A 24,929-nucleotide genomic window follows, 5' to 3' on the forward strand; every position below is an offset into this window, starting at 1 on the left:
AAGAAAATATTTAATTGCTGAATAGAGCCCAAAAGGCCCCTACAAACTACACAATATTGCTAATGATTTGTCTGATTCCGATGCATTGGAACGACAAATCGACAATATCGCACAGTGTGTATGCACTGCATCGTGTAGAGCGCGCTTCAGTGGGGTTCGTCAGCTGCATCGCCTGATTTTTTGTACATGCAGTAAAATCAGGCCAGGCGATGCGGCAGACGATTCCATGCAGCACTATACGGCAGGGGCCGGCGGGATGCAATCGGGAAGCCGGCTGACCTTATACCGACAGCCGGCTTCCCGACATATCCCGGCAAGGGTGAAATGCCCGGCGTCTAGATGTAGATGCCGCTCATTTCCCCAACTGCGGGAGGCCGGCGCCCGGCATCCCGATCGAAGGGATGCAGGGCGCCGCGAGCGGACAGCCGCGGGTTAGGTTTAGGGCTCCCGGGTGGGGAATTAGGGTTAGGCACCCCCCCGGGAGGTTAGGGTTAGGCTAGGGGGAGGGAGAGTTAGGGTTAGGCACCCCCCCGGGGGACTTAGGTTTAGGTAGCGGGGAAGGGGGGGGTTAGGCACTTACGGGGGGGGATTAGGGTTAGGCACTTGGGGGGGAGGTTAGGGTTAGGCACCCCTAAGGAGGGTTAGGGTTAGGGGGGTAGGTTAGGTTAGTTAATACTTACCTAAGGACGATCGGGATTTCCAGCGCTGTCGGGCTGCCGCTGCCGGAATCTGTTCCAGTGTCGGGCTGCCGCTGCCGGGACTCGAACCGCCGGCGGTATTTCATACCAATTCCGGGGCCGGCATATCGGGTGGTCAGGAACCAGATCGCCCAGTGTGTACGGACTGCCCAATATGTCGGCCTTTCGGGGCTGGGTTCGTAGGTCGCATCGCTCGGTAGGCAATCGTTAAGTGTGTATCCAGCATAACTGTTGTAAAAAACATAGGTAAATAGAACAGACAACAGGTCTGTTTACATTGGCAGTTCTATTTGGTTATGGATCTACCCAGGCATCAGTCTCTGTAACATGATTTCCATTATGACACACCAGCAGTCTGCGGCAAATCTTCCTTATTCCTTGTGGTTAATTTACAAAATATCACACTCACACCCCCCCCCCCCCCTTCCCCACCTGCAGTTATATTCCCTCTCCTGGCACTGGTGAGTGGCTGCTCCTGGTGCAATGAGCTAGAACATTATACTCCTGCAAACTGCCTGGATGTGCACATCATATTGCCGTTCCCTTCTGTTATGTACAGTATCTGGATTGTTTTCCACTGGCTTATTTATGTGATGCTTAACTGTTTATTGATGGCTTTTATTTTCATAGGATGTACTCATCCCTTTGGAAAAATGTCTGTATAGATTTATATTACACACTATATGCACATATTACTCACAAGGGAACCTAGCAATAGCTTAGACTGGAAACATTTGGTCATGGGAGCAAAATTGTACAATGCTTCAGAGTCTGTTTATTATTATAAAGTACCAACCAATCAGCTCCTAACTGTCAGTTTACAGGCTGTTTGAAAAATGACAGTTAGGAGCTGATTGGTTGGTATTTTATCTCTCTTCAAGGATTAGTGCATCACCCCCAAGCATTATGTGATTCTGATACAATACACATGTCTGGGAGTTGCTGCTGCTTAGGGAGAACCCTGGGTTGGGAGAGATCCTGGTTCTGGGTAATTATATCTAATTTTGTATTGGAGTAGGTACTATGAAACAGGCAGTATCCGGCCTGGGGTCATCGGTGGTTCCAAGCCCAAAGTTGCCACACCCAAAGTGGTGGAGAAGATTGGAGATTATAAGAGACAAAACCCCACCATGTTTGCCTGGGAAATCCGAGATCGGTTGCTGGCAGAGGGGGTGTGCGACAATGACACGGTGCCCAGTGTCAGCTCCATCAACAGGTATAATGTCGTTATGTCATTGACCAGAATGTGTATTTGCCTTAGGAATTAATGATACTGTATGTGTCTGAATGGAGAGTTGGCAATGCACTGTAAGTCGTACTTTATTTATAGCCTGTAAGTGTCACTGCTGCTGTTGTTGTCTTCAGACAGCTATAGGGGGGCAGATGTACTAAGCTCTGGAAAGTGATCAATTGGAAAGTGATAAACTACCAGGTACTCAGCTCCCAAATGTCATGTCACAGGCTGTGTTTGAAAAATGACAGTTAGGAGCTGACTGGTTGGTGGTTTATCACTCTCCAATTTAACACTTTCTAGAGGGGAGTACATCTGCCCCTATGTCACTGAGCTAGCCAGCTATTAAAGAACTACAAGTAACCGCTTGCACTGCAGCTGGAGACCCACAGGTTGTTCACCTCTGATGTCAAGCTCTGTGGTGATCAAAATGAAGAGGCCAGCAGGGCATGCTGGGATTTTTAGTTCCACAACAGCTGGCCAACCACAGGTTACCAAGTCTATAAACCTAATTATTGACAACAATATCTCTTAGGTCTCCCCAGGCTATAGGGAGGCTCTAGCCATATATCAAGCTGATCCACTGAGGAAAATAATAGTTTTAAGAAGAAAAGCCCAAAGTTTGTCTGAGTTTTAGCTAAATAGTCAAACATGGTGGAAGCTGAACAGAAAATAATGTCATTTGCAAAAAGCCCCTCAGCATTATATATTCCCCAGTGTTTTATGTCATGCCATTACCTGTGTTACACCTGTGCTGTATGAGTTTTGGTGCTGATCCTGTGTCATTCATATCTGCGGAAGGTTTTCCATACGGCCACGGCGACCTGCTTGCTACCTTATGCTAAAGCAAGTATCCTCCTGTACATAACGATTTACCATCCATCTTCATGCGGATGGCCGGCAGGCCCAGTATTTTTCCGTCCACAGGCGTCATCATCAGTCTCTGCACTTACACCCACCTGCGTCCTCATACTGCGAACGAGCGCGGAAGACGGCTTACACACCCACCCAACACTCCCATGACACTGCCAATAGGCAGAACAGTTCCTTGTCCAGTTACCGTCCAGAAATGGCCATTACATAGAAAGAGTTGTCTGTCAGCGGGCGGATCGATCTATCTATCCGCACTTTCTGTCTTCGTCTGTGTCCATATGGATGGTCCGGTTCACGGGCAGTCGGTGATTGCTTTCCATGGTGCATGCGCAGTTTGCAGATGTCCGCATTTGTGTTTGACTCAGAATCGGTGCCATTGTGCTAATAATAATGAGGCACTTTACTCTACGATGCCTCAGTTCACACTTCTCCTTGTCTCGTTGGCAGAATAATCCGCACCAAGGTGCAGCAGCTCTTTAACCTGCCCATGGAGAGCTGTGTGAAATCGCTAAGCCCTGGACATACTCTGAGTAAGTGACAACCGCTGCACACAGTGGGACTTTTATAATTAATGATGCATGTGCACAATCTCCCTCTAACCCAGAGGTTCCCAATCACTGTCCTCAAGGCTCCGCAACAGGTCAGGTTTTAGAGATATCCATGGTTGAGCACAGGTGACATAATTAGTACCTCAGTCAATTTGATTTAACCACCTGTACTCAACCATGGATATTTCTAAAACCTGACCTGTTAGGGAGCCCTGAGGACCGCGTTTGGGAACCTCTGCTCTAACCTATAGCAGTCACTACAATGCAATTTCATTTCTAAAGCAGTTTAGAAAATGTTAATAAATATCCAATTTTATTGTTTCAATTTACAGTTATTTGTGCTTATGCTGCAATTTTATAAAATAAGCCTCAATATCTTACAGAATCTACTGTATGTGAGGGACCTGTAACTGACCTGTATACTTTGTGCTAATAAACAGTAACTTTCCCTTTTTCAATCGATTGTGGTAATTCTGCAATCGATTGAAAAAGGGAAAGATTTTTATACACAATCGATTGCAAATTCCACGATTGCTGCAATCTCTGATGTATGGGGGCCTTTACACTCATATTTCCAGTCTGACAAAATAATGACTGAGGGGCCTATTCATCAACACTAAAATAACGTTTTTAAGGACATTTTCCTTAAATAACGTTATTTTGGTATTCATGTAGCCACTTAGCACAGGAGATATCACAGATATCTCCTTGCTAAGTTCCCCTGTGTTAATTTCCACACTCCCCATACATTAGTATGGGGATGTGGAAATTGTGGTATTCATCAAATTCCGAAAATTATCAATTTTCGGAATTTGATGCAGTTACTATTCGCCACTGTGAGGTGGCGAATAGCAGAATCGACTTACCTGTATCCGCGTGTGCAGGTCCCCCGACGAGTCCCTCCGGCGCTCTGCTCCGTCCTCAGGCTCCGGAGGCTGGTCTGTCATGTTTGCTCCCCAGCAGAGCACAAGAAAGTTTAGACAAAAAAAAAAGTTTTTTTTTTTCTAATCTGTCATGTGGTCTGCTGGGAAACCACATGACAGACCAGCAGGACGGAGCCGGAGGCTGCTGCGCGGACAGGTAAGTCAGGGTGGGGGGGAAATGTAGGTGAGCGGAGGGGGTACACAAACCTAACGCATCTGTAGGCAGTGCTGCGCATGCGCTGGTTTTACAGATGTAACAGCGCATGCGCAGCACTGTTTCCAGATGCGATAAGGTAGTGTAGGCAGGGAAAAGTATCTATTTCCCGAAAAGCTGTCATCGCAAAAATGACAGCTTTTCGGAATAGATACTTATGGAGAGGTGGAATGATGAATTCCACCTATAATTAGGTAGAACTCTATGCGAGTTCTAAAGCTAATTATCTCCAGAGAATTTTTAGGTTTAATGAGTAGGCCCCTAATTCACAGAGTTTTCAACAATACAATGAAACAAACTTCAGCATGTTGGGAGGTGTAGTGTCCTATATATAGAGTGTAATAGAATTGTATTATGATCATGCCCAGGAGCCAGGGCATGCTGGGAGGTGTAGTGTCCTACATATAGAGTGTTATAGAATTGTATTATGATCATGCCCAGTAGTCAGGGCATGTTGGGAGGTGTAGTGTCCTGTATATAGAGTGTAATAGAATTGTATTATGATCATGCCCAGTAGTCAGGGCATGCTGGGAGGTGTAGTGTCCTCAGGGCCGAAACTAGGATTTTTGTCACCAGGGGCAAGACAGTAATTTGGCGCCCTCCCTGGTAATTCCCTCTGCAGTAGTGCCCCTATAGTAATGCCTCCTGAGGTAATGCCCCTGTAGTAGTGCCCATATAGTAATGCCCCTGTAGTAGTGCCCATATGATAATGCCCCTGTAGTAGTGCACATATTGTAATGCCCCCACAGTAATGCCCATATGTTAATACCCCTATAGTAATGCCCCTGTAGTGCCCATGCTCCCAAATTAATACCCTTGTGGTAATGCCCCTGTAGTGCCCATGCTTTCATAGTAATGCCCCTGTAGTGCCCATGCTCCCATATTAATGCCCTTGTGGTAATGCCCCTGTAGTGCTCATGCTTTCATAGTAATGCCCCTGTAGTGTCCATGCTTTCATAGTAATGCCCCTGTAGTGCCCGTGCCCATGCCCCATAGTAATATCCATGTAGTGCCCTTACAGTAATGCCCCTGTAGTGCTCATGCCCCCACAGTAATGCCCCTGTGGTAATGCCTCTGTTGTGCCCATGCCCCAATAGTAATGCCCCTGTAATGCTCATGCCTCAATAGTAATGCCCCTGTAGTGCTCATGCCCCATTAGTAATGCCCATTATTGCCCATGCCCCCATAATAATGCCCCTGTAGTGCAGCTTATTAAAAAAAAAATACTTACCTTGAACCCTGCTCCTGCATCCAGCATCGCGTCCGGTCCGCCGGCTGCTCGGAACTATGGGGGAAACGTCATGACGTCTCTCCTATAGTGCCCGTAGGGAGAGCCGGAAGCTGGAGTTCAGGAGAGAACTCCAGCCTCCGGCTTCGGCTACACCGCGTCGCTGCACAGAAGGAGTCGGGCACCCGCTGGTAATAAATATTACCAGCGGATGTCCGGCTTGGAGCCTCTCTGCAGCACCGGGCTAGGGGTCACTGGCACCGGGTACAGTGGAGCACCCGGTGCACGTGCACCTCCAGCCCCCCCCCTAGTTGCGGCCCTGGTGTCCTATATATAGAGTGTAATAGAATTGTATTATGATCATGCCCAGTAGTCAGGGCATGCTGGGAGGTGTAGTGTCCTATATATACATATACAGTGTAATAGAATTGTATTATGATCATGCCCAGTAGTCAGGGCATGTTGGGAGGTATATTGTCCTATATATAGAGTGTATTAGAACTGTATTATGATCATGCCCAGTAGTCAGGGCATGCTGGGAGGTGTAGTGTCCTATATATACATATACAGTGTAATAGAATTGTATTATGATCATGCCCAGTAGTCAGGGCATGTTGGGAGGTATAGTGTCCTATATATAGAGTGTATTAGAACTGTATTATGATCATGCCCAGTAGTCAGGGCATGCTGGGAGGTGTAGTGTCCTGTATATAGAGTGTAATAGAATTGTATTATGATCATGCCCAGTAGTCAGGACATGCTGGGAGGTATAGTGTCCTATATATAGAGTGTATTAGAACTGTATTATGATCATGCCCAGTAGTCAGGGCATGCTGGGAGGTGTAGTGTCCTGTATATAGAGTGTAATAGAATTGTATTATGATCATGCCCAGTAGTCAGGACATGCTGGGAGGTGTAGTGTCCTATATATACATATACAGTGTAATAGAATTGTATTATGATCATGCCCAGTAGTCAGGGCATGTTGGGAGGTATAGTGTCCTATATATAGAGTGTATTAGAACTGTATTATGATCATGCCCAGTAGTCAGGGCATGCTGGGAGGTGTAGTGTCCTGTATATAGAGTGTAATAGAATTGTATTATGATCATGCCCAGTAGTCAGGACATGCTGGGAGGTGTAGTGTCCTATATATAGAGTGTAATAGAATTGTATTATGATCATGCCCAGTAGTCAGGGCATGCTGGGAGGTGTAGTGTCCTACATATAGAGTGTTATAGAATTGTATTATGATCATGCCCAGTAGTCAGGGCATGTTGGGAGGTGTAGTGTCCTGTATATAGAGTGTAATATAATTGTATTATGATCATGCCCAGTAGTCAGGGCCTGCTGGGAGGTGTAATGTCCTATATATAGAGTGTAATAGAATTGTATTATGATCATGCCCAGTAGTCAGGGCATGCTGGGAGGTGTAGTGTCCTATATATACATATACAGTGTAATAGAATTGTATTATGATCATGCCCAGTAGTCAGGGCATGTTGGGAGGTATAGTGTCCTATATATAGACTAGAGTGTATTAGAACTGTATTATGATCATGCCCAGTAGTCAGGGCATGTTGGGAGGTGTAGTGTCCTATATATAGAGTGTAATAGAATTGTATTATGATCATGCCCAGTAGTCAGGGCATGTTGGGTGGTGTAGTGTCCTATATATAGACTAGAGTGTAATAGAATTGTATTATGATCATGCCCAGTAGTCAGGGAATGCTGGGAGGTGTAGTGTCCTATATATAGAATGTAATAGAATTGTATTATGATCATGCCCAGTAGTCAGGGCATGCTGGGAGGTGTAGTGTCCTATATATAGAATGTAATAGAATTGTATTATGATCATGCCCAATAGTCAGGGCATGTTGGAGGTGTAGTGTCCTGTGTTTGTATAGAGGGTAATATAGCTGTAGTATGGACATGTAAAGTGGTCAAGTCATGTTGGGAGGTATAGTGAATTTCCATAGTACAATTGTATTATGATCATGTCCAATGGTCAGGTCCTGTAGGTTAGGTATTTTGGTATATGGGGGAAATGTATCAAACCTTGAGGAGAAATAACGTACCAACCAATCAACTTCTATCGGTTATTTTATAACCTTTATTTGGGGAAAAAAATCTGTTAAAATCTGATTGGTTGGTACTTTATCTTTCTCCAGGGTATGATCTATCTCGCCCTGTATAGCGTGTAATAGAATTGTATTACATTCATGTAGAGTTGTCAGGTCATGTTGAGTTGTGTAGTGTAATAGGATTCCAGGTAAAATATCCTGTACCAAAAATATTCGTGTACAAAAAATGTCTACCAACCACCGGGGGAATTGCCTTTTGTTTTACCTAAGTGTACGTAATATGACTGGTTAGTTGTAGAATTATTTTTCATGAATAAGATTTGTTGGTTCTTACAGTTCCAAGTTCAGCAGTGACACCCCCTGAATCTCCACACTCCGACTCCCTTGGGTCACCTTACTCAATCAGTGGCCTTTTGGGGATTGCTCAGCACAGTACCGATGGGAAACGCAAACTGGATGACAGTGAGTGATAAATACAATGTAATATGTGTTCTACAGCGGAGTGTAGGTTGGTCTATTGGTTTTAAGAAAAATAATTGTGTAGGGATGATTGGGAAAATTTTGATTGGTTAATAAATTTAAGATAACCTCTTACACTGGATCCAGGGATGAGAGGTTTACTGGTATTGGAAAAGTTGATTTTGTATAAGAGTTGGGGAATATAAGAAGCAATGTGTGTAGATGGACTGATTATATTGATGTAGGCAGATAGATGTTGTTGTTATAGCATAGTGATGATCATATAATGCAGGTAGATGAAACTGCTATAGAATAGTAATCAGATAAGGCAGGTAGAGGTTATTGTTAAAGATTAGTGCCCAGATAAAGCAGGTGGATGATATTGTTATAGAATAGTGATCTGATGAGTCAGATTAATGTTATTTTTATAGATAAGTGATCGGTAAAGTAGGTAGAAGTTATTGTTATAGAATAGTGACCAGATAAAGCAGATGAATGTAATTGTTGTTATATAATAGTGATAAGATAAGGTAGATGTAATTGTAATAGAATAGTCATCCGATAAGATAAGTAGATGTTATTGTTCTAGAATAGTGATCTGATGAGAAAGGTAGATGTTATTGTTATAGAATAGTAGTGATAAGATAAGGTAGGTGGATGTTATTGTCATAGCATGGTGATAAGATAAGGCAGGTGGATGTTATTGTTATAGCATAGTGATAAGATAAGGCAGGTGATAAGATAAGGCAGGTGGATGTTATTGTTATAGAATAGTGATAAGGCAGGTGGATGTTATTGTTATAGCATAATGATAAGATAAAGCAGGTGGATGTTATTGTTATAGAATAGTGATAATATTATTATAGCATAGTGATGATAAGACAGGTGGATGTTATTGTTATAGCGTGGTGATAAGATAAGGCAGGTGGATGTTATTGTTATAGCATAGTGATAAGATTACGCAGGTGGATGTTATTGTTATAGCATAGTGATAAGGCAGGTGGATGTTATTGTTATAGCATAGTGATAAGGCAGGTGGATGTTATTGTTATAGCATAGTGATAAGATAAGGCAGGTGGATGTTATTGTTATAGCATAGTGATAAGGCAGGTGGATGTTATTGTTATAGCATAGTGATAAGATAAGGCAGGTGGATGTTATTGTTATAGCATAGTGATAAGATAAGGCAGGTGGATGTTATTGTTATAGCATAGTGATAAGATAAGGCAGGTGGATGTTATTGTTATAGCATAGTGATAAGATACGGCAGGTGGATGTTATTGTTATAGCATAGTGATAAGATACGGCAGGTGGATGTTATTGTTATAGCATAGTGATAAGATACGGCAGGTGGATGTTATTGTTATAGCATAGTGATAAGGCAGGTGGATGTTATTGTTATAGCATAGTGATAAGATAAGGCAGGTGGATGTTATTGTTATAGCATAGTGATAAGATAAGGCAGGTGGATGTTATTGTTATAGCATAGTGATAAGATAAGGCAGGTGGATGTTATTGTTATAGCATAGTGATAAGGCAGGTGGATGTTATTGTTATAGCATAGTGATAAGGCAGGTGGATGTTATTGTTATAGCATAGTGATAAGATAAGGCAGGTGGATGTTATTGTTATAGAATAGTGATAAGATAAGGCAGGTGGATGTTATTGTTATAGCATAGTGATAATATAAGGCAGGTGGATGTTATTGTTATAGCATAGTGATAAGATAAGGCAGGTGAATGTTATTGTTATAGCATAGTGATAATATAAGGCAGGTGGATGTTATTGTTATAGCATAGTGATAAGGCAGGTGGATGTTTTTGTTATAGCATAGTGATAAGATAAGGCAGGTGGATGTTATTGTTATAGCATAGTGATAAGATCAGGCAGGTGAATGTTATTGTTTTAGCATAGTGATAAGATAAGGCAGGTGAATGTTATTGTTATAGCATAGTGATAAGGCAGGTGGATGTTTTTGTTATAGCATAGTGATAAGATAAGGCAGGTGGATGTTATTGTTATAGCATAGTGATAAGATCAGGCAGGTGAATGTTATTGTTATAGCATAGTGATAAGATAAGGCAGGTGAATGTTATTGTTATAGCATAGTGATAAGATAAGGCAGGTAGTTGCTAGTTTTAAATAATAGTGATCAGCTATAGATGGTAAATGACTTGGGTGGAAATAACTCCTCGGTTTGTTGGCCACAGGTGATCAGGACAGCTGCAGACTCAGCATCGACTCTCAGGGCAGTGGAGGACTGAGCCGGAAACAGATGCGCACACAGGCTTACATTCAGCACCCACTGGACGGGCTGGAGTGTCCTTTCCAGAGGCAACACTTTCCCGACTCCTACTCCTCCTCCAGTCACAGCAAAGCTGAACAAGTGAGTACCATTGCTGAGTGTGCGTCTAATGAGTATGTATTTCTTTTACACTGGAATTCATTGTCATGACTGCAGTACATTTACTGACAGTAAGTCAGAATTAAACATTTTGTCTATCGTTAAAAATAATATAGAGCCCTTCCACACCCCGCTCACATACAACATAGCTGTCAGGAAATATAATTGATTATTTATGATCAGTTCTTCCCAACCTGAAACAACGAGACTTTGTGAATTCAGTAGGGGTCATATGCTAGGTCATTTATATAGGCTAGTGGTGGAACGAAAATTTACCCTGACACTGAGATTTCGGGTGCTCACAAATGGACTTCTCAACTCATAGTTATGACGGCCACCAACAAGGTAAATACTTTTCAACTTAATGTAAAACTCACTGGCTTGTAGTTACCAGGAAGAGGCTTACAAACGACTGCACCGGGCCTATCTATCCCCCAAGAAATGGTACCTCATCGTCCAACACATTCCCAATATGTCAGGCAGGGGAAGCAGATCTCATGCACTGTTCCTGGGGTTGATGACACGTCCAACAGTTCTGGAATGACCTAAGTGTTTATGGAAATAACCCCCTGGGCATATCAGTTAGTGGTACAGCCCTCTGGGTGATTTTTGCATATCTAGTGGACCAACCTAGAATCCCGCAAATTGACAATAAATTGTTAATGACCCTCATGGCAGTTGGCTGAAGAGCTATCTCCCAACAATGCCAAACCAGCACCCATAATGGCCACTGGTAGGCTCCGCCTGCTGTTTAACATGTAGTGGCTGGAAATCACGCAGAACAAGGAGCTGCTGACGCCGCCATTATTCCACAGTTGGGGTGAAATATTTCCAAACTCTCCCGCAGTCTACTAAACTGGCTCCAATATACCTTATAGTACCTTTACCAATTATTGGCCAACCTCAATTACCATCACTATTTGTTCCTTTGTCCAATCACCACTTGTCACGGTCACACCAAAATACTCCTGCAGGAATTATCCCTCACACACCTGGGCTGTTTCCGTAGATGGATCATTGACTTATGGGCGGTGGGTGAGCGCTAGTTGTTGTTTTTGTTCTCCCCTCCCCCCTTTTCTCTCATCTACAAGGCCTAAATTACCTATGAAGCCATGGGTCCTTTCAGAGCTGGACGCAGCTGCATCCGTTTCTGTCTATTGGCCCATTTGTGACTTTCTGCTAATGTTCCTACAAAGCCCTTCCCTGGTGTACGCCCGTGTGCTCGAAGGTGCAAGGACTCGAGATGCCGTAGGCGATGTTATACCAACTGGTGCGTCTTTAGACGCCATCATCGGTCGCACCATCGAAACTTGCACCAGCTCTATGGCAGGTGTCGTTTCTCCATCCAAGTGTGGCCTCCTATGTAAGCGGTCGAGTGTCTTTGTACACAACCACTTTCACCGACATGCCCGCGACACGCCCATAAGACGGACCATCCCCTTGTGTGCGCTAAGTTACCTCTCAGTAACCGCCCAGGAACAGCCGACAGATTTCAGACATCTCTGATACAGTCCATGTCAATCACAGAGGCTCATACACAGGGATTTTTACGCATGCGCAGTAGTAAAATATTGGCTCCGCGCACATCGCCATTGCGCGCAGCTCTATGTCAGGCCCTGTGTCTGTTATGTACATTTATATATTGTATGACTTAAGGACTGCATCTGCTCAGGCGTGTCTAATGCTTGGTATTGTTGCTACATTTATTTCATCCACTGTTACCACGTATGACGATTGTCTTACTTGTTTTGTCCTGAACTGCTGTCTACAAGTTGCAGTGTACTGTAGTGATCAGTTGCAGTGTACTGTAGTGATCAGTTACAGTGTACTGGAGTGAGCAGTTGCAGTGTACGGTACTGAGCAGTTGCAGTGTACTGTATTGAGCAGTTGCAGTGTATTGTACTGAGCAGTTGCAGTGTACTGTAGTGAGCAGTTGCAGTGTACTGTAGCGAGCAGTTGCAGTGTACTGTAGTGAGCAGTTGCAGTGTACTGTAGCGAGCAGTTGCAGTGTACTGTAGCGAGCAGTTGCAGTGTACTGTAATGAGCAGTTGCAGTGTACTGTAGTGAGCAGATGCAGTGTACTGTATTGAGCAGTTGCAGTGTACTGTAGTGAGCAGATGCAGTGTACTGTAGTGAGTAGTTGAAGTGTACTGTAGTGAGCAGTTGCAGTGTACTGTAGTGAGCAGATGCAGTGTACTGTATTGAGCAGTTGCAGTGTACTGTAGTGAGCAGATGCAGTGTACTGTAGTGAGTAGTTGCAGTGTACTGTGTTGAACAGTTGCAGTGTACTGTAGTGAGTAGTTGCAGTGCACTCAGTGGCGTAACTAGGGTATTTGGAGCCCCCCCCCCCCCCAACATCCCGATATGTGCGCGTGGTCACTTAAAAATGGGGCGTGTCAACATGACACCCCTTTATTTTCACGCTGAACATTCCTGTCCATATGCACCTTAACCCCAGTAGTACCCTTATACAGTACCCCCAGTATGCAGTTGTGGTCCCTCTTATGCAGGCCCATAGTAGTGTACCTTATACAGTATCCCCAGTAGTGGTCCCCCTTATACAGCCCCCAATTAGTTCCCCTTACCCAGTGCCCCCAGTAGTGGTCCCCCCAAATGCAGTGCCCTATGTAGTGTTCCCCCTTATGCAGTGCCCCCAGTAGCAGTCCCCACAATGCAGTGCACCCAGTAGTGGTATCCCCTTATGCAGTGCCCTTTATATAGTGCCCCCAGTAGTAGTCCTCCCCCCTATGCAGTGCCCTTTATATAGTGCCCCCAGCAGTAGTCCCCCCATGCAGGTTTCCCAGTAGTGGTCCCCTTATGCAGGCACCCAGTAGTGATCCCCCCTATCTAGTGCCCCCTGTAGTGGTCCCCACAGTGCCCCTAGCAGTAAGCCCCTTATGTAGTGCCCCCAGCAGTAGTCCCCCCCCCCTCCCATGCAGTGCACCCAGTAGTGGTGCCCCTGATGCAGGCTCCCAGTAGTGACCCCCCTATCCAGTGGTCCCTGTAGTGGTCCTTCCTGTTATTGCCCCCAGTTGTGGTCCCCCCAGTGCAGTGCCCCTAGTAGTAGGCCCCTTTTATAATGCGCCCAGTAGTAGTCCCCCCCCAAGTAGTGGTCCCCAGTTGAGGTCCCCCCTCCCAATTAAGTGCCCCCTGTAATAGCCCCCCCCAGTAGAGGTCCTCCTAATAATGGTGCCCCCAGTAATAGCCCCCGCCAATAGAGGTCCTCCCAATAATGGTGCCCCCAGTAATAGCCCCCCCCAGTAGAGGTCCTCCTAATAATTTTGCCCCCAGTAATAGCCCCCCCCAGTAGAGGTCCTCCTAATAATGGTGCCCCCAGTAGTAGCCACCCCCCCCGTTGTTCCCCCACCCCAGTAGAGGTCCCCCCAGTGGTAGCCACCCCCGTTGTGCCCCCAGTAGTGCTGACAGGTTTTTAAAAATATATATATAAAAAAATACTTACCTGAATCCACGCTGCTGCTGCTGCTGCTCCTCCAGTCCGCGACGCCGCTCCTGCCGCCGCCGCCCGCCAGTCCTCCCGGGCATGACGTCTGTCCCATTACCCACTGCAGGAGCCGGACGGAAGTCCGGCTCTTGCAGTGGGTGCTGCAGCAGTCAATGAGAGTCTATCTGACTCTCATTGGCTGCTGCGTAACACACGCATCGCCGCCAGCGCTGATGGCGATGCGTGTGTTATGCACAGTCTGAGCCCGCCTCCTGGCGCTATTGGGCAAGCGCTCAGGGGGAGGGAACGGGCTCAGGTGTGCAGCACAGGACCGGCGCAGGGAAGCCTAGCGCCGGTCCTGTGTAAATGTGTAGCGCTGACCACACTCATTGTGGTCGGCGCTACACTGGTGGCTAACTAGGGCGAGCCGGACCGTGGCCGGCGGCGCCCCCCCGCTCCGCCGGTCCCACGGCGCCCAGGGCACGCACCCTGCCCGACCCCCCCTAGTTACGCCACTGAGTGTATTGTAGTGAGCAGTTGCAGTGTACTGTAGTGAGTAGTTGCAGTGTACTGTGTTGAACAGTTGCAGTGTACTGTAGTGAGCAGTTGCAGTGTACTGTATTGAGCCACAATAAAAATATATATAAAACCCCCCAAAAAACTGTAAAAATGTCACATCTCAGTGTTATACTTTATTTCCAGCTCCTGAGACCGGTTGTCCTATAGCATGTTCTTAATTCTGTTTTGTTTGTTTCACATATGCCAAAGGTTCACAAATAATGGCAATAGAGGAAGGGAATTGTCACCAAAAACATTTTAATACTGATGACCTATCTGTACGTTTCAGGCTCTTTATCCACTACCACTGCTGAACAATGCAATGGATGATGGGAAATCAGCGCTTACCTCCTCCAATGCTCTCGGTAGAAACCTCTCTGCACACCAGGGGTACTCCGCCCTGGCAGGTAGGTGGACAGGCCGAGAAGTGAGACTTTTTATGTCCCTGAATGAACACATAAATTGTAACTGTCACTCACCATACAACTAAAAGTGCGTACACACTGGGCGATATTTTGGCTGATGGAACGATAACAATATCGTTATCGTTCAGTCGTCCAAAATACTGTTCAGTTTTTTCACAAAAACGATCAACGATAACGACCAACGACCAGCGATGTGCACTCCCGCTGGTCATTGTTCTTTGACGTTCATCGCCTGAACATGCAGTCCAGCCTGACGATCAGGTTGTTGCATGTTCGGGAATGAGGGAGGGAGCCCGGTACTGAACGTTATTGTTCATGATATCATTCAGTGTTTGTGCTCAGTGTCGTTAACGACACTGAGCAGAGCCCTGCCCGCCCCTGCCGGGGACACATTCTGCCTGCATCTAAATAGTTACTACAGTAAATTACCATACCCGCCACACCTGCAATTTTGGGCCATATCGCTCTGCAATTACAAGTATAACAGGGAGTAGGGGAGGAAAGCAGGTCAGGGCAGTGGCGAGAAGGTTGCAACTAAAGCCAGATCTATAATATAAATGTTTTTGACACTGAAGGAATGTTAGGACTAGGGGGTATATTTACTAAAGTGAGAGTTTTTAAAAGTGGAGATGTTGCCCATAGCAACCAATCAGATTCTATTTAACATTTAACTAGCATAGTTTGAATCTGATTGGTTGCTATGGGCAACATCTCCAATTCTAAAAACTCTCCCTTTAGTAAATTTGCCCCAAGGACTTTTTAAGTATCATGTTTAAAGGAAAATTCTAATATAAACATTTAACCTGTATATGACTTTTAGTAACGGTCACAAATACAAGTCAGCAAACAAATTCTGATTTTATAAGTAACATTTCCAGTCCATACAATATCAATCCTTTAAATTCAGATACATGTGAAGTACACGTTTATTAAATGCAGGCCGATTAGTAAAAATTTGCCGACATGTATAACATGTTTTCCCTATGTATCCGGATTTACATAGGTGTTGTTGCTATGTAAAAAAAAATCAATTTGAAGGAGATAACTGTATCAGCTGCACAACCCCAAACACCAGGTGCAACAATATGAAACATATAAAGTGTAATTCAGAAGGTCATATCTTCAGTGAAAATCATGTCTGTGTTAGTACCTATTTCACATAGTTCATTTCAAGAAAGGGATCTTACATGAGTGGTCTTTCCTTGGAAAATGGAAGTAAATGTAGAAAGTTACTCTCGTACTTTTCAGTGAATGTCAGGACAGTTTTTGGGTAAATCAGAAAATCACTCAGAAGTTGCAGAATAGATGATGTTGCTATGTGTCTCGGCCAATAAATAAATGCCCCAATTCCTGTTTCGTCACATATCATGCGGGCAGAGCATTTCCATTACGACAGCGTTGCTATTGCACAGACCTGCCAGCTGTGTGACAGAACAGCATGGCAGCTCTCACTACTCACCAGTGTGTACTGTAGTGCAATTAAAAATCAAACCAATTTATCACTTTCACGTTAGAGTAACGTCTCATTTTTCCATGTTGTTTCAATCTTTGCGCATAATTTCCCCATCACAATTCACAATGTTTTTTTCTTCTTCTTAATTTAAAACATCCATCTTCATTTCATTCCTCCTTCACTGTAGAACTTCCATCATACTCCGTTAAACAAGAGGCTTCCGACAGCTCCAGCGCTAGCTCCACCCCTCCATCATTATGTAGCCCCACCTTTCTGGACCTGCAGCCAATCTGTTCATCAGCTGCTGCCCCAACCATCAGTGCATTTTCACATGCTGCCTCTGTCTATGGACAGTTCACCAGCCAGGCTTTTACAGGTACGGTAATAGTAAATGTTTTACAGTGAGAAGGGTGCAGCACCATAAGCCTTATTTCTATAATGGAATGCATGGCCGTCAGGGACAGTATACACCTTATACAAGTAGCATGGTCACTGTAGTGAGATCTAGCCTGCTACTTGAAGGTGGTCACATAGGGACAGAGGCAGAGCTGCAAGCAAGCCAACTGCACTAAAACTCACATGGCATGCTTGGAAATCGATGCAGATACTTAACCGCATGCAGAGCTTCATGCATTTATATTGCTGCACCGCCTCTATCCATCCGCTTGTGGCTGTTGTCACAATTAGCGCGTACTTGCACCAACTGTATACTTACTGGGCGCAAGAGATCCGTCCAAAATCAGGTGGATTCCTTAATATACAAAACTTAGCATAGCTCGTTGTTTCGCCTAAATACTCTCACTCAGCCTAAGGGCCTGATTCAGAGCCGCTCGCTAGATGCGGCCGCTCGCTCCCAGCGTATGCAAATACAGCGCACGCCCAGCAAGGCAGGTGCTCGCACGGCAAGGCATTAGCACGCCCACTATGTCTTGGCGAGCGATCACTTTATGTATTCAGACGCCCACCAGCCATTCATAAGACGCCCACTTGCGCACGTCATCTCCAGGAAGAGCATGAAAACATTGGTACGTCGAGCACCATCGGATGTGCTCGCAGTGCTTGAGGTTGACTATACCTTGCTGCAAGCACTTCAGTGTGAATTACAGCGAGGTGATGTGTACTATGATGCTGCCTTTTAATCATGCACCCCTCTGAAACGGCGTTAAGATTCTCAGGCACGCCTGTGTTCGCACCTCCACTCTCCCGTTTCCAGTGCCCTGCCCCGTTACCACCCACAAACGACCTCTCCTGTCACTCATTCCACTGGGCTGTCTTTGCTTGGTGAGTGAGCTCTTCCCGATCGCTCAGACTAGTTTGTGCACGCACACTACGATGCATACGCATGCGCAATTTTATAACATCGACCAGGAACGAGCGAGCGGCGGCTTGCGAGAGGGTCTGAATCAGGTCCTAAGTGCGAACACTACATGGCCTCCCAGTACTGCCTCTTCTGCCCCAAGTAGAGATGCTAGCAAGATGAATAGGGCTCTGAGTGGACTGTAGTTGGTGGCATACGCTTACGCTCAACTGCAGAGCATGCACAGTGCTAAAAATAGTAAGATCAACCAGCAAAGTGAACGTGCGTGCAATTCTGCGACGTCAGGCCCATACCGTACAGTGTGCTATAGAAATAATACTGTGATAACTGAGTTTCACAATGCTTGTTGCAGAGTCCCACTGAACAGCTGATTCTCAAAGTCCACCCTTCAGCGTGGAGCTGTCATTAGATTACACTTGTAAATCTTGCATTCCCAGTGCCCACAGTCTGCAGCACACACGGACTGGACAGCACTTGGCTTCTTGGCTTTACTTATATTACTCCATTATATGCAGGATTCTGCCCATCATTCCTTCTGTTGCTCCATATAGTCTACCCAGAATTGCTCACTGTATGCTGGTTAGCGCCGGCTGGAATGTGTGCTGCTAATATATAATAGGATCTCTCTATTACTTCATAGGACGTGACGTTGTAGGATCCACGTTGCCAGGCTACCCTCCCCACATACCCAGTGGCCAAGGAAACTATGCCTCGTCTGCTATTGCTGGAATGGTAGCTGGTACGTTATGGGTCTTTGGGTTCTGTATCATTGTCTTATAAAGCAGGAAGGTGCTGGTTACATAAACACCTCTGAGTTACATGCAACAATAGAGGTTTGTCTTAGACCAATGGTGGTGTAGTCAGTACCCATAGGTAGCTGCTGCCATGTTTCCTCTCTGCTGAATGGATGTATTAATTAGTGAGGGATGATTTGCACATGCGCGGCACACATGCATTTCACAACGCTCTTGTGCTTCAATTAGACAAACAGCACCTGCGCCGCGGCCTTTATACTCAGCTTAGAGCACTTATGAGTGATGCAGAGTCATACACATCTCAGCTGCTTGCATGGGCCTTACTAGGTAACAATGGGGCAATGGAGAAGTGTCCCGTGTGTCGTATAGACAGAGTTGTGGACTATTCAGTGGTGAGTGTCGGATTTCACTCTGATCTCCTGCTCCAAGTACATGGGATGGCAGGGCCGACGGGAGCTGAACAGGGCCTGGGTACAGGGGGCGGGGGCCAAATCCGGGAGGCGTGACCTTGACCCCTACAAAGAAAACAATACAATGTGTAGTGCTGCAAAAGAGAACAATGTCCCCCTCAGCAGCTGACCCAGGTTCCGAGTCCACACCAAGCCCAGGCCTAGGTAATCAGTACCCACCACCTCCCCTTTGGCACCCCTGGGGGCCGGTGCTAAGGCAGATAATAGCAATGACAGCTGCTCTCAGAGCTGGGGACTGTGCAGTCGCATATAGGCGACCCACTAACAATACAGGCGGATGTTTTTATGGACTTCTGGATGCGTCAGACATTGCTTCATGTGCAACTCGGAATCAGGTCTTTTATATATAATTTTGTACCTCAGTCATTCTGAATTCCTTTACTGGATTAACGCAAAAGCTGAGAGTCTGTTCCTGTGGGGATATTTGGGTACATTATAGGTGTCAAGTAGAGCGAGAGAGACTACAAATGATAAATTGAGTTATGTTTTTGGTGTTGGTGACCCCAGGTGACCTTTGCAGGTACATTTAAATGAAAAAGAAATGCAGAACATCAGTTCCCCCCACCCACTCAGCTCGCAGCTCCGGAACCTGCTGAGCCAGCGTGTTACTGTGTTACCACGGAGACGCGCTTAATGCAGCGTTAAAAATATAAAGTACTTATTCCCCCCTCCCCAGCCACACACTCGCGCGCACACCCTCCTTCCTCCCCTGGACCGTGAAATGAGATTGGTCAAGATAAATAAAAAAGAGCAGTTATATTTTAACTGTGTGTGCAAGAGATGGATTTGTTCCCAACACCCAGTGATCTGCATGTCCGTACAAGCGCAGAGAGGACAAATGATCTCCTTATTCCCAAATAATACATCCTGTGCTATATTACTCTGAGAATAGGTTATCTATTCTGGATAATATCAGAAATGATGCAGGTCCTCTGTTTCAGGGAAAAGTTTACCCCAAATAATGTAGTATATAAACTTGTGTTTTTTTTTTCTTTCTTTAATAGACATGTAGTTTAGGGGTGAAATACGTACAGAGTATAGCAATAAGAGGGTTAGCAAAATGTATTTGAAGTGAAACCCTAATATTTGTGCAGCAGAACCAGGGTGCAGCAGAACCAGGCAATCATGGCAAGCGACACACGTTCTATGTTTCACTATAAATATAAATATGCTATTATCCATCTGTCTGTCTGTTTATCTATATAGAAACATAGAAACATAGAATTTGACGGCAGATAAGAACCACTTGGCCCATCTAGTCTGCCCCTTTTCATGTATCCTTTAGGCAACTTCAACCCTATTTACTCCTTACGTCTCTCAAGGATATTATACACACACATAAGTATTTGGTTAGTTATATATATATAGTTACATACAAGGGTTGTCATCTAAGAAGATACAGCAGCACCCTCTTACATTTGTTTGTGGCGTATATGTATGTATATGATACAGCGATTGCCTTTACATTTGTTTGTGGCGTATATGTATGTATAGGATACAGCGATTGCCTTTACCTTGTTAATTGCATCATACGTTATCTTATATCGTTCATCAGTTTCAGATGTTACTTGCACATTATCTTTCGCATTGGGGTTGAACAATTAGCAGCATACACGGCTTATAGTCATTAACTATTTACATTTAAGATGTGATAGAATCAATAAAACGTGTACAGTTGTGCCAACGCCAGGCATTATACCCCTGACATTTAAACGGAACTACCTGTGGACAAAAGATTTCTCGTGCTCCAATCCAAACAGAACTATTACTGACAATTTGTATGACTTCACCAGTGTAACATTCACATCATCATTCTCTCAGCATCCCTTAAATACTAAACTAAACAGGGACAAACATTAAGAGGTGGTATACTCTTTGGTTGATACAGTCATTAAATTAAATGATGGTAGGGTTATGGAAAAGATCCATAGCAGTGCTGATATAAATGTGATATATCTAGTATAGGTATGGCCAGACTGTAAATAAACAAGATAGAGGGGAGTATAAGCTGCCTAATCTGAGTAGATGTAAGGTCACAGTATGTTCTGTATAATAATTCCCAGCACACTGGCAGCAGAGGTCTGGCTCTGTGCTGGCGGGAGAGGAGCTATAAGTAAGATATTAGCTGCGTAGCTTCATAGCTCTGGTAAGGTGAGATGTTCCCCCCGCTGTTCCATTTGACCTGACAGTTCTTGTTTTCTCGGCAGGAAGCGATTACTCTGGTAATGCATATAGCCACGGGGCCTACGCAGCATACGGAGACAGTTGGCGGTTCCCCGGCTCCAGCCTTCTTAGTAAGTACATGGGGAAACAGCTTTTGTAGCACTTTCATTCACAAAAAAATAGATTTTTATTTTTCATTTATTCCACTTTTTCCCAGGTGAAAATCTGTCCAATCCTAACCGCTGGGCCTGCTCCATTATTTCAGTATAGAGGAATATCATAGATTACATCTAGGTAAAGCCAAGTACAGATATTCCTCCACGGACTGCCTCTGTTATTAATTCACACACATCAATATATTGATTCTGTTGTTAGAGGCCAACATGTTTCTTTAAAAAAAAATAGTACCCCATTAATTAAAGCTATAGTAAAAATACAGCAGGCGTATTCTTAAATGTATACAAATGTCCACTCAACACTGTATCTAGTGGGGTCTGTCACCACAAGTCCAGTGCCAATGCTCAATAGACAAATAGTCAGTGCAAATATTACAGGTGGAGCAGCAGCTATCCCAAATTTACATTTCATCATTTCTGATAATTCTCTATTAAGCCATTTGCTGTTCTGTATTTCTAGGTGTTAATTAGTTTAAGGCAGTTTAGCACAGTGTTTCGCAGGACACACTAACAGTGCTTCATTTCCAGATCTCCTTACAGAATAAAAAAACCAAGAATTTGCACCACCTATGGAGATATGGAAAACATGCACTGCTAGTGTGTCCCCGGGAATGGATTTAAGACAAAATGGTTTAGCATAAGATGAGCTCATTTGGGATAACTTAAGCAGGGCGTCCACTATACAATTTTCTGTCAGATATCTGTCCAATCTGGCTGGTTGGAATGAAAACCTGGTAATGTATGGGAGCCAATGACAGTCGTCCATATGGTTTTAAACACTGAATAAAAGGCCAAAAAAAATTTGTTCAAATTTGTTAAATTTGTGCGTTTTAACCAATTTGCCTTAACAACCATTTTTGGCTATTTTCCAGTGTTTGTGAGCAAATGGACGACAGTCATTGGCTCCCATACATTACCAGGTTTTCAATCCAACCAGCCAGATTGGACAGATATCTGACAGAAAATTGTATAGTGTATGCCCTGCTTTAGTCACCATATGTAATTCAGAATTCTCTCTGCCCCATTTCTTATTTAATTTGCCCTCACACAATACCAGAGAGGCATCTGTGACACTCACAGTACATGTCCACAAAATGTGCTATGATATTCCTTACCATTGCTTCTCAACCTCAACCCTCAAGTTTTTCCAACAGGTCATGGTTTCAGGATTTCTGTCTGTGGAAGCAGGTGGGACAATTACTGACCCAGCAAAATAGATTAACTCGCCTGTGCATGATTAAAGAAATCCACAAAACATGGCCTGCTAGTGGTACTGGAGGACTGGAGTTGGGAACCATTGTTCCATACTCTACATCAGTGATTCCCAACCTCGGTCCTCAAGGCACACTAACAGTCCTGCTTTTAGTGATATCCATGATTGTGCACAGATTGTTAAATAAAAATAACTGAGGTACTAATTAAGTCACCTGTGCTCAAGTATGGCTATCCCTAAAACCTGGACTGTTAGTGTGCCTTGAGGACCGTGGTTGGGAACCCCTGCTCTACATTTATGGTTTATAGTTATACAGCAAGGCAAGGGTAGACAACCTGCGGCTTTACACATCGCAGCATGCTGGTGTTTGTAGTTCTACAACTCCAGGCAAGCAACAGGTTGTAGTCTGCTTTAAGGGAAGATGCTGGCTCAAGATACAGTGGTCAGTACGTCCTCTCCCACGCTGTACAGAAAGAGTTGATCTGTGCTGTAATTTCCATGATGATTCTATGAGAATGCAATGTTGTAAGTTGACTTATTAATGACATTGGTTAACAGGTATCCCCCTCATAATTTACTTCCCAGGCTCCCCCTACTACTATAGCTCCACTGCAAGGACTGCGCCCCCTCCAACAACTGCCGGGGCATATGATCTTCTGTAGTTTCCATGGACACTGCTCACAGAGCACCTTCAGCAACACAGCCAAGCCCTGGAAAAGCAGCCGGACAGCCGGAACCAATAACAAATATTGCCATGGAAACCAACCAGATGTCAGGGTGGAGTTAACGACTTTATTAACATGAACTGTATTTTCATTATAAATGAAACTACACTAAGACAAAAAGAGGGAACATAATTATTACTGGCCAGTTAAGTGTACGCTGCATTTTCCACTCTTTTTAAATAATAGTTAGATCAACTTTTTATTAAAATGCCATAAACATACTATTGTGGGTGCAGAATACCCAGCTACACAACAGTAACAATCAATTTCTCTCACTGTATTTAGCCTTCCCCTCTGGCAAGAGAACGGCACAGGGAAAGCAGCAAAGATGCACATATTACATATAGGATAATGGGTCCCCCCTACTGGTTGTGAGTTCCTTTATGCAGGTTGCACAAATCTGAGATGAAGTCTAGTCACTGAAATAGCTTATGGGGTGCGTTACAATGACCACAAAGTGACGAAATCAGTATTCAGTATTACCCTTTATAATATACAGTACTTGTGTAACATATACAGGTATTGTATAAGCTACATGATCAGCTGTGCCATGAATATAACGTTCTCTGAAGCCCTTAGAGCTGTAGGCAAGCCAATGTTTGCAGGAAAAGCAAGTTTGGATGAATTAAAACAAAAAAGTTTAGATACTCATCTGCATTTTCCAAAAATGTTCCCCCTAATAGCAACACATAGGCTAAATTCACAGGGACAGCTTAATGCCATGTGCACTCATTGTATATTTATTACACACACACTGTTACTTACCTCACTAGGGTTGGGCATAGTCTGTGCTTTAACTCTCACTTTGCAATAAACTTTGGATCCCAGAGTGGAGAGTTTGGTGTTGAAGCGCTGTCAGATTTCCAGCTTGACACGAATGCATGGAAACGCCTGCAGAAGGACCACAGATACAGGACGGTGCTTCCTATGCACAACTGGACTTTTTCAACTGAAACCGTTGATGTAAATACCTGAGCTATAAACACAATGTACATAAATTATTTGTAAATTAAAGTATTTTAAATAAATAACCGTGATGCAATCTGACTCCTGGACTGAGTGCATGAAGCAACATACATGAGTATCTAGCATAGATTCAGGTGTAAATGCCAATGGGATGCGTGGTTGTGTTTAGGGGGTTGTGTGGATACAACGAAAAGTCTGGATGTCTCACTGGAAGTGACAAGTGTTAGACAATGCATCAAGAGCAAAGGAGGTGTTGACATTTAGTGACTCATAACACTTTGTTGTGTCCCCCAGCCCCTAAGTAAATGCCTTTTCCAATAGCCCCTAGAACCGATATCTGTGCTTACAGCAATACCCCCTGTGTAGAAGTATGGAGTATTACCATTATGATGCATAGCAGCCATAGGATGCAGTGCTTTCAGCTGATGACAGTGTTACACATCATTCAAATAATTACCATCATGGGCTAATAATGAATATATCTCTAGGACATATACAGGGGCGTAACTAGGTATTTGAAGGTCCCATAGCAAAAGTTTGTAAGGGCCCCTATGTACTGTACCACACACATGTGAAAAATGTATATAACACATGTAATTTTGA

General features: G+C 44.3%; 1 protein-coding gene across 3 annotated transcripts in view; it reads left to right on the forward strand.

Moving 5' to 3' along the window:
• The window catches only part of PAX8 (paired box 8), a 45,527-nt gene extending 21,137 nt beyond the window's left edge, over positions 1–24,390 (forward strand). The window contains exons 5-13 of one of the 3 annotated variants that reach the window (XM_088443189.1): positions 1,717–1,914; positions 3,250–3,332; positions 8,136–8,261; positions 10,469–10,644; positions 14,952–15,069; positions 16,728–16,916; positions 18,499–18,597; positions 21,291–21,377; positions 23,221–24,390. In XM_088443189.1, coding sequence (XP_088299315.1) covers positions 1,717–1,914; positions 3,250–3,332; positions 8,136–8,261; positions 10,469–10,644; positions 14,952–15,069; positions 16,728–16,916; positions 18,499–18,597; positions 21,291–21,377; positions 23,221–23,297 — 1,153 coding nt within the window. In that variant the 3' untranslated portion in view covers positions 23,298–24,390. Of the gene's footprint in view, positions 1–1,713; positions 1,915–3,249; positions 3,333–8,135; positions 8,262–10,468; positions 10,645–14,951; positions 15,070–16,727; positions 16,917–18,498; positions 18,598–21,290; positions 21,378–23,220 lie in introns of all 3 variants that reach the window. The other 2 variants (XM_088443190.1, XM_088443191.1) reach the window with 2 other exon arrangements.
• The last annotated feature ends 539 nt before the right edge of the window (positions 24,391–24,929 follow it).

This window comes from Taudactylus pleione, unplaced genomic scaffold (assembly GCF_031769625.1).
Source record: "Taudactylus pleione unplaced genomic scaffold, aTauple2 ptg000329l, whole genome shotgun sequence".
Lineage (NCBI taxonomy): Eukaryota > Metazoa > Chordata > Amphibia > Anura > Myobatrachidae > Taudactylus > Taudactylus pleione.